We start from the raw sequence: 12,429 nt of genomic DNA, 5'->3' as shown, positions 1-12,429 counted from the left end.
TCCCTGTTATGGGTATCTTTGTCTATTTTCATTTCCCATTTCATGCATTAAGACAAGGTAACAAGAGTCCAAGGAACCTGCCTTGAATCTCTTTTCCTCATTCTCTCAATTTTTTTCCATACTGTCCTGATGTCATAAGGCTCCCAAATGCCACCTTTCTGAGCTTTGGTCTTAAATTGTTCAACTATTTCTGCCTCAGTTTGTTTAGTGTCAAAACATTCAGATAATTTATCTGACAATTCCCCAGCTATTTCGTGTAGTCTAATCTCTACATCACCCTTAGTTTCAGACATCTTTTCGTCTATAGTTTTGTTTCCTGACATTGCCATACCCATAATGAACAATTAGAATCAATCCCCTAAAACACACAGTGTTAAACCACAGTACCGATTTACTTTTGATTCTTTAGATGGAGATGACAAACGACCAAATCACACTGCTGTAGGCGCGCCCCTGTTGCAGCAGAACGATGAGGAAGTACCTGCAGAGTTTCCCTTCGTACCTCTCATCTGTCACAAGTCCAGTTGTTCAGCTGTCATTCCATCCTGCCGACAACGCCATATGATAGATCCAACTATGAGATATGGCTTGTAGATCTTATAGATCTAAACTTTGAGTCCAGTTTCACTAGATCTCTCTCCGTCAGGAACAAATTACACGTGGAGATATCAACTCCGTTGTGAGTCAATCCTTTAACCCAACCACCAGGGAGATAAAGAGCTGTAGGGAAGAACAGCAGGCAGGAGACGAAGTGATGTTAAATAGACAGACGAATGATTTATTGAATAATCTCAGTTGTGTGTTGATGCTCAGTCAAGCTCTGTCAAACTTCGTCTGACTAGAAACAGATTCAATATGTGTTTTTAACATTCAAGATTACAGTATCAAAACATTGTCTCATGACATTATTATGAACCTTGAGATGGAGACCAACGGATACTCATATCAGCATAAGACACAATACAACTCCCAATGAGGTTAAACAACAGGAAAGTAAAGAGCAAATAATATGAATAGAAGTGAATAATAAAATAAAGGAATGAATACATATGATGAATATTGTAATAATGGGATAAATTAAATAGAATAATCAAATGAAATAAACAAGAAACAAGTGTATGTTTCTATCCAGATCTATCAGATGCAGTGGCGGCTGCTGATCTTTTAAAGAGGGGAAGCTCATTTTCGGCCTAAATTATAAAAATTATCCATTTATTTATATGTAAATTCTGCCCTACGTTCCTTATCAAGAAAATGCTCTGTAACCCATGTCAAGAGACATGGCCAGCAGTACATTTTCTTTTTCACAGCACTTCCAGTCAGCCAGCTAACTTTGTCATACCAGGAGAGCTAAAAAGACCTGTTACTTTTCCCTATCTTTTGCACTAAATCAATCTTAGGTGTTGATCTGCCCTGCTGTTTAATTCTAAGTTTCTCCTCGTAAGGAAGACTTTCTAATGGCTTTGCCAAAATCAGGTCGACAATATTAGCACTTGTGCAGTTTGCTAGCTGGCTAGTTCAGTCTATATGAATTAATGAACAAACAATCTAATATATATATATATATATTTAACTCAACGGGAGGAAATGTGGGAATTCTGTTAAATGAAAATGAAACAATGAATGTGGAGTGAAATTGTGTGAAATATACGATGAAGGTTGCAGCAGTTTGTCTTTCGACTACAAATGCAAAATCCGCGATGGGACTGAGTTGGAAATGGAGACACAGAGTGATACGCGTCCTAATCTGAAGACCACGCCCACACCAACCGTCTCTTTGCATTGCGAGAAGCTGCCGCCTCCTTGTCATTTATGATTTATAACAAAAAAAAAATGTCTAAAAGCTGATGTGTGACATTTTGTATAGCGAACAAGCTAGAAAAAAATCAAGAAATACGTTTTTATAAGCTGTCGACCCCAAAAAACAAGCGTTTTAGGACATAAAAGTGGATTAAAAAGAGATGACAGACCCTCCAATCATCACGCAGACGCTCGGAGTCCGGGCCAGCCCACTCCTCCATTCATCCCAGAGACGCTGAGCGTCCGTGGGCGGGACATAATCGCAGCATTATCCAATGACCGTCTTGTTTCTAAGCACTGAAAAAAACTGTTTAAAGCAGCCCCATTGAAGTCAATGGACGCTGGGCTTCAACAGAGTAATGCACTGTACGCTACGGGAATGAATGAGAAGGAAATCGAGTCAGCCGACCTAAGTAGCTGATTCTGAACGAAATTGTTTTTGTTCGTGATGAACGTGTTGAACGCATTTTTAGTCAATAAAATGTTAACATAATAGTACATATATTTGACCATTCATTTTTTGATAATTATAGGGGAAGCTGAGCTTCCCTTGCAGTCTTAAAGAAATCGCGTCTGATCAGATGATAGATCAGATGACCAAAGCACAAGGTTTTCTTGCATAGTTAAAAAATTGATTCTTTGGTAATTTACACATTTATAAATCTGGGATTATTTAATATATTATTTAAATAAACCTAACTTTAACTGCGCTTCATGTGTTTATGAATGACATGTACCAGTTTTTTTAATCGTTCAGACTCAACAGCGACCAGGTAAGTGTGGTAGTATTGTTTAAGAATCAGAATCAGAAAGAGCTTTATTGCCAAGTATGTTTGCACACAAAAGGAATTTGTTTTGGTGACAGTAACTGTAATGTTAGGATGGCACTCTTAGGAATAAGGACTATACACACGCACGTCTGTGTTAACTCGTAGTCGTCTCTTTATTAGCATCTCTCATGCAATGGCATTACAGGTGAACCCCTGTACTACTACCGTAGTCCACGTCTTAAACGGGCAGAACATAACATGCAATGATTACCGTAATGACTATCATTACATCTTCCCCCTTTTTAAACTATAATGCTTACGTTAACATATAAACATTGCATAATAAGAACAATAAACATAACAAAACGTTCTTGAAGGTTTTCTTCAGAATAACAAATGATTAGCTAGGGATTCCGGGTAGACTACGTGGCAACCACATAGATACTGAGGATTATTCTGCCTCATATAGCAATCTATGTACTAACTATAAAGTCTTGCAGGTCGCAGGCTGTTTGACAACTCTTCCCCTGGCAGTAACCAGCGGTGGAGGTTGTTCAGGGTTATTTAGAACTCCAGCTTGATCTTGAGTATTATCCTGCTGCTCAGTTTGTACCTCATCTCCATCCACCGCTCTCTCGTGTCCCATCACTTTTTCCGGTGGAGACGAGTGGCGAAGACGAAGATGTTTCCTGTTTCTCCTCAGATGTCCAGTCTCCGTACGAACGATGTAGGAACGTGGAGTTAAATGTCTGTGAATGACAGTAGCAGTGTTGTTCCAGCCTTTACGATCATCCAGTTTGACTGTAACAGGATCTCCCTGAGTTCAGGTAATGGTCGGCAACCATAGCGTCTGTCATAGTACCGCTTGTAGTTGGATTTTGTCATGTTGTCTCTTACTCTCACCTTGGAGAAGTCGGGCCACTTAGGTACCAGTCTCTTTTCCAGTACAGGCACTGGCGTCTTCAGCTGGCGTCCTAGCATTAACTGTGCAGGGCTACAACCCGTGGCTTGAATCGGCGTTGCTCTGTAAGCTAGAAGAGCTAAGAAAGGGTCGTCCTGTCTGAGGATATGTTTAGATGTTCTCACTGCTCTTTCCGCCTCTCCGTTCGACTGTGGGAAATGAGGGCTTGTGGTGACGTGATGAAACCCGTAGACTTTTGCAAAGTCCATAAATTTCTGACTTGTAAATGGCGGTCCGTTATCCGTAACGAGGGTATCCGGAGAGCCCCACCTTGCAAACATGTTACTCAATCTCGAGATCAAAGTTTTTCCTGATAGATCTGGAAGGTAAGCAATGTCTATGAATCTCGAGAAATAGTCGACTACTACTAGGTAGGACTTCTTGTTCACTTCGCACATATCTGCTGCGATTCTCACCCAAGGTCCATTCGGCAATGGGGTAGTAATCAAAGGTTCTCGGTGTTGTGTTGGTTTGTTCCTTTGGCAGAACTCACAGTTTTCCGTAAACATCTGGATCTCTTTGCTAATACCAGGCCACCAAACACTCTGCTTTGCGCGTTCTCTGCACTTAACAATTCCCATGTGACCTTCATGAAGTTTGCTCTTGATATCTGTTCTCAAGACAGTAGGAATGACGATCCTGTCACTGTAAATCAGGAGGTTATGACACATGGACAGCATATCCTTCACAGCAAAGTAAGGTTTGATGTGTTCCGCAACTTGGGTGGGATACTTTGGCCAGCCCTGTTTTACGTACTTTTTGACTGCTTGCAGTTCAGGGTCTTTCTTAGTCATTTCGACCACCCTTTCCAGACGTGAGCATGACATTGGCCAGGCAGCTCTTGTGCTTTCTTCCAGGGCTTCAATGTCCTCAGCAAGCTCCAAACAGTCCAGGTGGGTTTTTGGAAATGGATGTCTAGAAAGACTGTCAGCAACGACCAGTGATTTCCCTGGAACATATTCAGCTTTTGCATTGAAGTTTATCAGCCGAATCAGCAATCTTTGACACCTCAAAGGAATCATGTCAATTCCCTTGCCGTTGATGAGCGGGACCAACGGCTTGTGATCTATGTGTATAACAAAACTGTCCAGACCGTACACATTCTTTTACCGTACACAATTTGCAGTAATTTAAAAGAAATGCGCGCGTGGCGGCGGTAAAGGACGGTCTATTTCTTAAAGCAGAAATGGAGGCAAAACTGATCTGAGAGATATATTTCAAAAGGGAGAATTAAAAACAAACTAAAAGGTTGGAAAGAAAAGTACTGTGTGGGAGCGTTTTAGCGAAGTTAACAAGGATGAATCAAGTACTGGCTATGTAATATGCAACGACTGTGAGTCATTGTATGTATATGAAAGCCATATGACTGGTACCTCTTATGTGGTACATCATGTGTTTGCTAAATCGAAATATTAGATTGAATTATTTACTGATAAAGACACTCAATTTGCGGATGATGTCGTCGTGCTGGCCCCATCAGACCAGGACCTTCAGCATGCACTGGGACGGTTTGCAGACGGATCGGTGCAGCTTCTGCAGTAATGCGGTACCGGTCTGTCGTGGTGAAGAAGGAGCTGAGCCGCAAGGCGAAGCTCTCGATTTGCCGGTCAATCTACGTTCCTACTCTCACCTATGGTCATGAGCTGTCGGTCATGACCGAAAGGACAAGATCCCGGATACAGGCGGCCGAAATGAGCTTTCTCCGCAGGGTGGCTGGGCGATCCCTTAGAGATAGGGTGAGAAGCTCGGTCACTTGGGAGGAGCTCAGAGTAGATCCGCTGCTCCTCCACATCGAGAGGGGTCAGCTGAGGTGGCTCGGGCATCTTTTCCGGATGCCCCCTGGACATCTTCCCGGGAAGGTGTTCCGGGCATGTCCCACCGGGAGGAGACCCCGGGGAAGACCTAGGACACGCTGGAGGGACTATGTCTCCCGGCTAACCTGGGAACGCCTCGGTGTCCCCCCGGAAGAGCTGGAGGAAGTGTCTAGGGAGAGGGAAGTCTGGGAAAACCCTGCTTAGACTGCTGCCCCCATGAGCCGGCCCAGGATAAGCGGAAGAAAATGGATGGATGGATGGACTGACAAAGACAGTCCCAGAAAATTTATTGAGTAATTTTAATGACGATCGGGTCCGGGTCGGATATCTATATCAGAGAAAATTATACGTGCGGACGGGTGGATAATTTATTTGAAGCAGCGGATGCGGGTGACATTTTAGCTTATCCGCACATCTCTAATGCACACATACTTACACACATGGACAGACAGACAAACATGCACGCACAGTGAAAGCACACATTTAAGATAAAAGAGAGAGAAACACAGGTCAAATATAACATGGACTATACATTCCTTTATGCAATATTAATCATGTAAAACTTCTGAATTCGAAATTAGCCCCCCGGCCAGGCAAATAGTGCAAAACAGTATGCAAACGGTGGCGAGGAACCCAAAACTCCAATTGAGAAAAAAAAACTCAGGAGAATCCAGGCCCAACCAGGGGATTCCAGATCCCTTCTGACAAGAGCTGCTGCCTCTGCACAAGCACGACAGTGCTTCAGTTCAGTTCATCTTTCTTCATTTCCCCGAAGGCAATTTAGTTCCAGGACACAAGTATTCACATAATCACAATACATTACAATTCAAATACATTTCCTGACTAAAAAGTTCTTACCTTACATTTAGAAACTTTAAAGCTGAGGGGATAAATGAATGCCTAAATCGATTTGTTTGACTAATCGGGGTTCTAAAACGAATGCCAGAAGGGAGAAGGTTAAACTCATGATACAATGGGTGGGAATCATCTAACAAAATGCTCTGGGCTTTACCCAGAACCTGTCTATGATATAACTGGGCCATAGTCATTTGCTTACTCCCTGTTGTTTTACTTCCCTGGTTAGCAATCCTCTCAAGACAGTTCTTGTTTTTCACATTTAGAGAATTAAACCAGCACAACAGTGAAAAAGATAACAGTGACTCAATATAGGATCTGTAGAACATGCACATCCATTTTTTTCCTACATTAAATGACCTTAGTTTCCGCACAACAATTTTGCTGCCCCCTCTTACAAAAAAAGCCTCAGTATTGGGAGAAAAGGACAAACCTTCTTTATCTTAAATTACATTTACATTTAGGGACACTTACAGTTGTGCCTCTCTTAAAATGATAAAGGGATCCAATTGAAGTGAAAGTGACTAATTTGTCAGTTATGGTGACCCATATCCGAGATATACCTCTGCTTTTAACCCATCCAGAGAGTAGTGAACACACGCACAGCAAGTGGTGAACACACATACACCCAGAGCAGTGAGGAGCTATCGCTGCAGCGCCCGGGGAGCAAGTAGGGGTTAGGTGCCTTGCTCAAGGACACCTCAATCGTTACCCGCCTGACCTGAGGATCGAACCGGCAACCTTCTGGTCCAACCCTCTAACCATTAGGCCACGACTGCCCATAAAAATGATCAGTAAAATAAATTGACTGCAGAAAAACTAGCTAGTATTGTATAGTACTGTATGCAATTGATCAGTATCTGAATCGGCCAATAGTTGTTTATTAAAATCAGCATCGGCCCAAAAAATCCAATCTGTGCATCCCTACTAAAAAGTAATTCTAGTCAATGCAACCAGCCCCTGGAATACCTTCATTGTTATAATGTTATAAATATGAACTATATTTATATTAATGTGACCGAGTTCAGGGGACAAGAAAACAAGAAAAAGGGTATTGATGTAACCGACTACGCCACCCAGTATACCTATCTGGGAAATATAGATTCAGACACACAGGTTCAGATTTCCAATAACTTTAAAGACCATGAGACGTAAATATCAAAATATAATTTATTTTGAATCAATAATTTGGGAAAAACCCATTAGTCATTTAAAACTGTAATACTTTTAATTAATGCAAGTAGCAACATGGGTCAGAAAACAGTAAAATGAGGTTAGGATAGATCTGCCAACCAGAGTCTGGGGATCGCCAGCAGGGAAGCAGGCTAGGTGTCCGGCTTCCAACGGAGCCACACGTGCAACAACTAAATCAAGTACAAATGTGAAATTCACGGCCAAGACAACCTAAAGCACAAAGGAAAACCACACAACGTAATTAAGGTACTCCAGTATATGGCCGCACCAGCCTGCAACCCCGCCCAGGTCCTCCCCAACTCCTAGAAACAAACACACCAAAAACAACAATTTCTTTTAACGAAATAGACAGGATGAAGATACAATAATATTTCAAAGCCACATGAAATAAAAATGGAAAAACCCGACACCCACAGGTTTACATGCGCTTAGAAGCAAGCAGGCAGCTAGCCAAGCAGAGCAAGCTTGCAACGCAAGCAACACAGCGGTCTAAACAAACTAAAACCAAATCAAAACAACATAATACATATGGTATCGTAACCAAAACGTTACAAAAAAAAAAAAAAAAAAAAGCAAGACAAAACAGCAGCGTTGGAGCGTCACGACATGCAGCAGTAACACACCGTAAAATGTGCCAACGCCTTGCTGTGCATCTGAAAGCTACAAGAACAAAATAAAATGGTCACGTACCTTTCTTAGGCGACCAACATGCCAAAAGTGAGCTCTACATACCCATATGCTACACCATACACACAACGACTCGTATCACTTTTGACGTCCAGTCGTCAGAACAGCACCCGAACGCTACACCGTACACAACAACTCGTATCACTTTTGATGTACACCAAGTAAACGACAAATATAAACGTTTGCTTACCAGCCAGGAAGACAGCAACCACACATGCGGAAATGCGACAAGAGGTAGAAGTAAGGAGCTTTACCGCAACGAAACGGTGGTTTTCAACGCGGCCAATCTAATAGGCACCCACCAAGCAGACACCAGCCTTTCCAAAGAAAGGTAAAACAAATAAAATATGATGGCCCAAACCCCAACAAGGGTGAACAAACTATGGTAAACGACCTACCCTCAACACCAGGCAGCGGAACACCAGTCCACACAGGAAGTTAGCTGAAACAGTGATGCCACATCCCCGAACCTGAATAACCCCTTTATATAGCGCCCGTCCAGAGACACCAATAATGGGCGTGGCATCAATGCAGCGATTCCATTTCACCACATTAAATATATGCATTGTGTTATAAATGATTAAGATAAACAGTATTTCATATTTACGCCTATGGCAAACATTTTGTCATGGTTAACACCTTTAGAAGGACTGCTAGTTCTGAGACACTGAAGGAGAGAAATAATGAAGTTCTCATTACCTCCACTGATGACCCAAGTCCCCATTGGTCTGACAGTATTTAAAGCACAAAGCCACAACTGCTGCCCGTCTAGTCAGCTAACTGAACAATAATGCTACAGCCGACACTGCCCCACCAAAACTGGACAATAAAAGATGTGCGACGTTGTCTGGATTTCTGCTGTACCATTATGGTTTTTTCCATGAATGACAGATTTGACAGATTTTGGCATTAATTTATCTCAAACTCAGATCAGGGAGTTCACTGGACTCCAGTGGCCAGATCTCAATCCTCGATTGCATCTTTAGGATGTGTGAGATTGACATCAAAAAGAGAGACGCTAAAGCAAGGCTCTCCTGTTTTTGTCAAATGGTTGATATCCTTAGAACAACATCATGTTGACCCTTGGAACACATTGAAATCAACCAATCAGATTTCAGAAATAAGTTTACAGTTTGTTTACAATTTAATCTTCCAACCAGGATAAGGTGTTTCTAGATCATTGTTTTCCACTTCTCATTTCCCTCTGATTTCAGCGGTAAGTTATGGTTAGAGTTGGGGTTTGGTGCAGGTTTTATTTATAAAAATGTTGTCCTTATGTAAATAAAATATGTTGTCCTGAGGACATCAACCACTTGGCAAAATCAGGTCGAGCCTACAGCAATTATTTGATGTTGTCAACACGGACCACGATCTGCTCTCATGTAACATAATGTCCCATGTTTTGCTTTGTGTTACAGGTAAATCATCAAAATGCGGTGAAGTTGGGGCACCGGCTGGTTGTGAACATGATTAGACAGGGAGGAAACCGGCTTGTCATTAAAGTGATGAGAGTGAGCAAAAATATTGATTCAGATGACAAAGTCCGGAAAAAAGGTACAATAAGTCTCAGAACGATCAACTTTCTGTGTTGTCATGCCTGGTAATGGATATTAACAGACTTTAAATTATCTAGTTTTTGAGTTTGTTTTCTTGTTGGTGTAAATTATCTTCTCAATACACCAATAAGAGTAAACAGCATTTTAGACATTATGTCAACATTGAATCACCCTTATGTCACTTTTAACCTTTTTGATAGTATTTTTCCTCTACAACACAGAGGCTGATTAGTAATCAGTTGGCAAGAGGATTCAATTAAATGGCAGTAAAATGTTTACATACTAATGTATACCGTATTAAAATTAATCTCATTGGCAGAGGTGGGTAGTAACGAGTTACATTTACTCCGTTACATTTACTTGAGTAAGTTTTTGAAAAAATTATACTTCTAGGAGTAGTTTTAAATCACTATACTTTTTACTTTTACTTGAGTAGATTTGTGAAGAAGAAACTGTACTCTTACTCCGCTACATTAGGCTACAATAAGCTCGTTACTTTTCTTTTGACCTCTTTAAAATTCTACGCGTCATTGTTTTATTTTGACAGAGAGTGAGACTTCTGCCAAAGGCTCTACCATGTGACTGTGTTTCACCAATCAAACGTAGTTGCGCAGTCTCGTCACGTGACCATACTCAATCTCAGCGGTGTTCGGCGGGACGGGTTAGTTTACAGTCGTAGCAAAACTAAAATGTCACAATCAACCATCGGCAATGCAGACACAGCCGAGGAGGAACACCCCTGGCCTCATATTGAAAGCATGTTTACTTTAATAAAAGTGCGAAACAGCAGCTACATTATGCGGTGTCTTCTGTGTCTCCCAAAACAAAAGGACATTTCAGCATTCAAAAACTCAACATCTAATTTGAGGAAACATGTAGCGGTTTGTGTTCTAAAATCGTTTTTTTTATGCTGTGGATAGACGAATGTTTGTCTTTTAGGTAACATATGTTTTAAACATTTCCTATATATATTATGTGTGGAACGGTACATGTATTTGCATTGAACCGAAATGGTATGGGCGTCACGGTTCGGTGCATACATTTAACTTACACAGAAAATAACTTACACGGTATAAAAATAAATAAAACTCGCGTGCAAATTAATTAATATAATGCAGAACTACTGTTAGATACGTGGGTTCTTTAGGGACACTTAATCTGTAGTCCCGCTTTAGCTCTGAAGCGGGCTGCGTTTGCATTGCAATGCTTTAGTATGTTGTGTGAGAGAGAGAGAGAATGACGTGGGCGCTATCGAAAAGTCACAAAGTGTTTACTTATATCTGTGTGTGTGTATGAGGCGTGGGCAATATCGAACAGTGGAAACATAAACATTTTCCATCATTTTGTTTATGCAGGACATCATTCAAACTGCAAAGTGTTGAAGTTACTGTTAAATAAAATTTTAAGGAAAACAAATATATTAATCTGAAATGTAGCAAATTAACTTTCAAATTAATTGTTATTTTAATTTAATTTAGACTTTTCAGTCATTAAGGACTCCTGTTCACTGAAAAACGATCACAGCTTCACAGCAAGAACCTTGAGAACCAACTACTGTTGAAGCTTAATAGTGACATCACTGAGTAATTCTTTTGCGAAGTTGTTTGTTTCTGCATTTTTTGTCACAAACACACACACACACTCTCTCTCTCTCTCTCTCTCTCTCTCTCTCTCTCTCTCTCTCTCTCTCTCTCTCTCTCTCTCTCTCTCTCTCACACACACACACACACACACACACTGTATTTGTGTCTGTCTGATTGAATGCTTGTTAAAAAATAAATCAGACGTTACTCAACAGTTACTCAGTACTTGAGTAGTTTTTTAACCAAGCACTTTTTTACTCTTACTCAAGTAATTATTTGGATGACTACTTTTTACTTTTACTTGAGTCAAATTATTCTGAAGTAACAGTACTTTTACTTGAGTACAATTTTGGGCTACTCTACCCACCTCTGCTCATTGGTAACTTGAAATCCATTTGGAAACGGACCATGTACAATATTTAAAAAATCTCCTTTTGGTGTACTGTATCAAATTTAGCCCAGGATCATATCCCTCCACAGTTCCTTGCTGGGTCACCATGAACAATCATTTACACCATTTTTTCTGCACAGAAGCATAGTATTCCAGCTTTCACTTAAAGTCAAAAGGCTACATCATAATCATGTATAGGTGTTTAGATACTCTATGACAGTGGTGACCAACCCTGCTTCTGGAGATTGACTGTCCTGCAGACTGTAGCTCCAACCCTGCTTCAGCACACCTGTCTGTAATTATCAAGCAAACCTGAACACCTTGATTAGATAGTTCAGGTATGTTTGATTGGGGTTAGAGCTGAAATCTTCAGGAAGGTCGATCTCAAGGAGCAGGGTTGGTGACCACATCTCTAGAAGATTTCACAGAACATTTGGCATTTAAATGAACAAAATCCTAGAGAACAGGAGGGGACAATCCATGCCGTTTATATTCAAGCCAAATTTTTAAATAGATCCTACAGTAGTGATATTATAAAAAATAGAGCCAGTTTAAATACTGAAGATATTCTCTAGTTATAGTTTCAGCTATAGTAATATTTTTTCTATTTATAGGAAATAATCGCATGAATAGTATGCATCATATCATGGGCATGAATTGTAGGGGTGTAACATTACATCGATATGGATCGGTGCATCGCTAAAATTTGATGCAATGATGCCACACGTAAAATACTGATTTGAAGTATCTTTATTTTGACACTCTGCACATCCCAATTCCTCATGTAACCTCTGTATAAGTGTCCCTATGTCTCCATC

At 40.8% G+C, this 12,429-nt stretch overlaps 1 protein-coding gene across 1 annotated transcript in view; it reads left to right on the top strand.

Moving 5' to 3' along the window:
- LOC130435279 (SH3 and multiple ankyrin repeat domains protein 2-like) overlaps nucleotides 1-12,429 on the top strand; it is a 113,040-nt gene that overhangs the window by 75,942 nt on the left and 24,669 nt on the right. Inside the window, exon 6 of the mRNA XM_056765768.1 lies at nucleotides 9,500-9,635. Coding sequence (XP_056621746.1) covers nucleotides 9,500-9,635 — 136 coding nt within the window. The remainder of the gene's footprint in view (nucleotides 1-9,499; nucleotides 9,636-12,429) is intronic.

Source organism: Triplophysa dalaica, chromosome 14 (assembly GCF_015846415.1).
Source record: "Triplophysa dalaica isolate WHDGS20190420 chromosome 14, ASM1584641v1, whole genome shotgun sequence".
Lineage (NCBI taxonomy): Eukaryota > Metazoa > Chordata > Actinopteri > Cypriniformes > Nemacheilidae > Triplophysa > Triplophysa dalaica.
The sequence above is the reverse complement of the archived record's forward strand: the minus strand, read 5'-3'. Positions and strand labels throughout refer to the sequence as shown.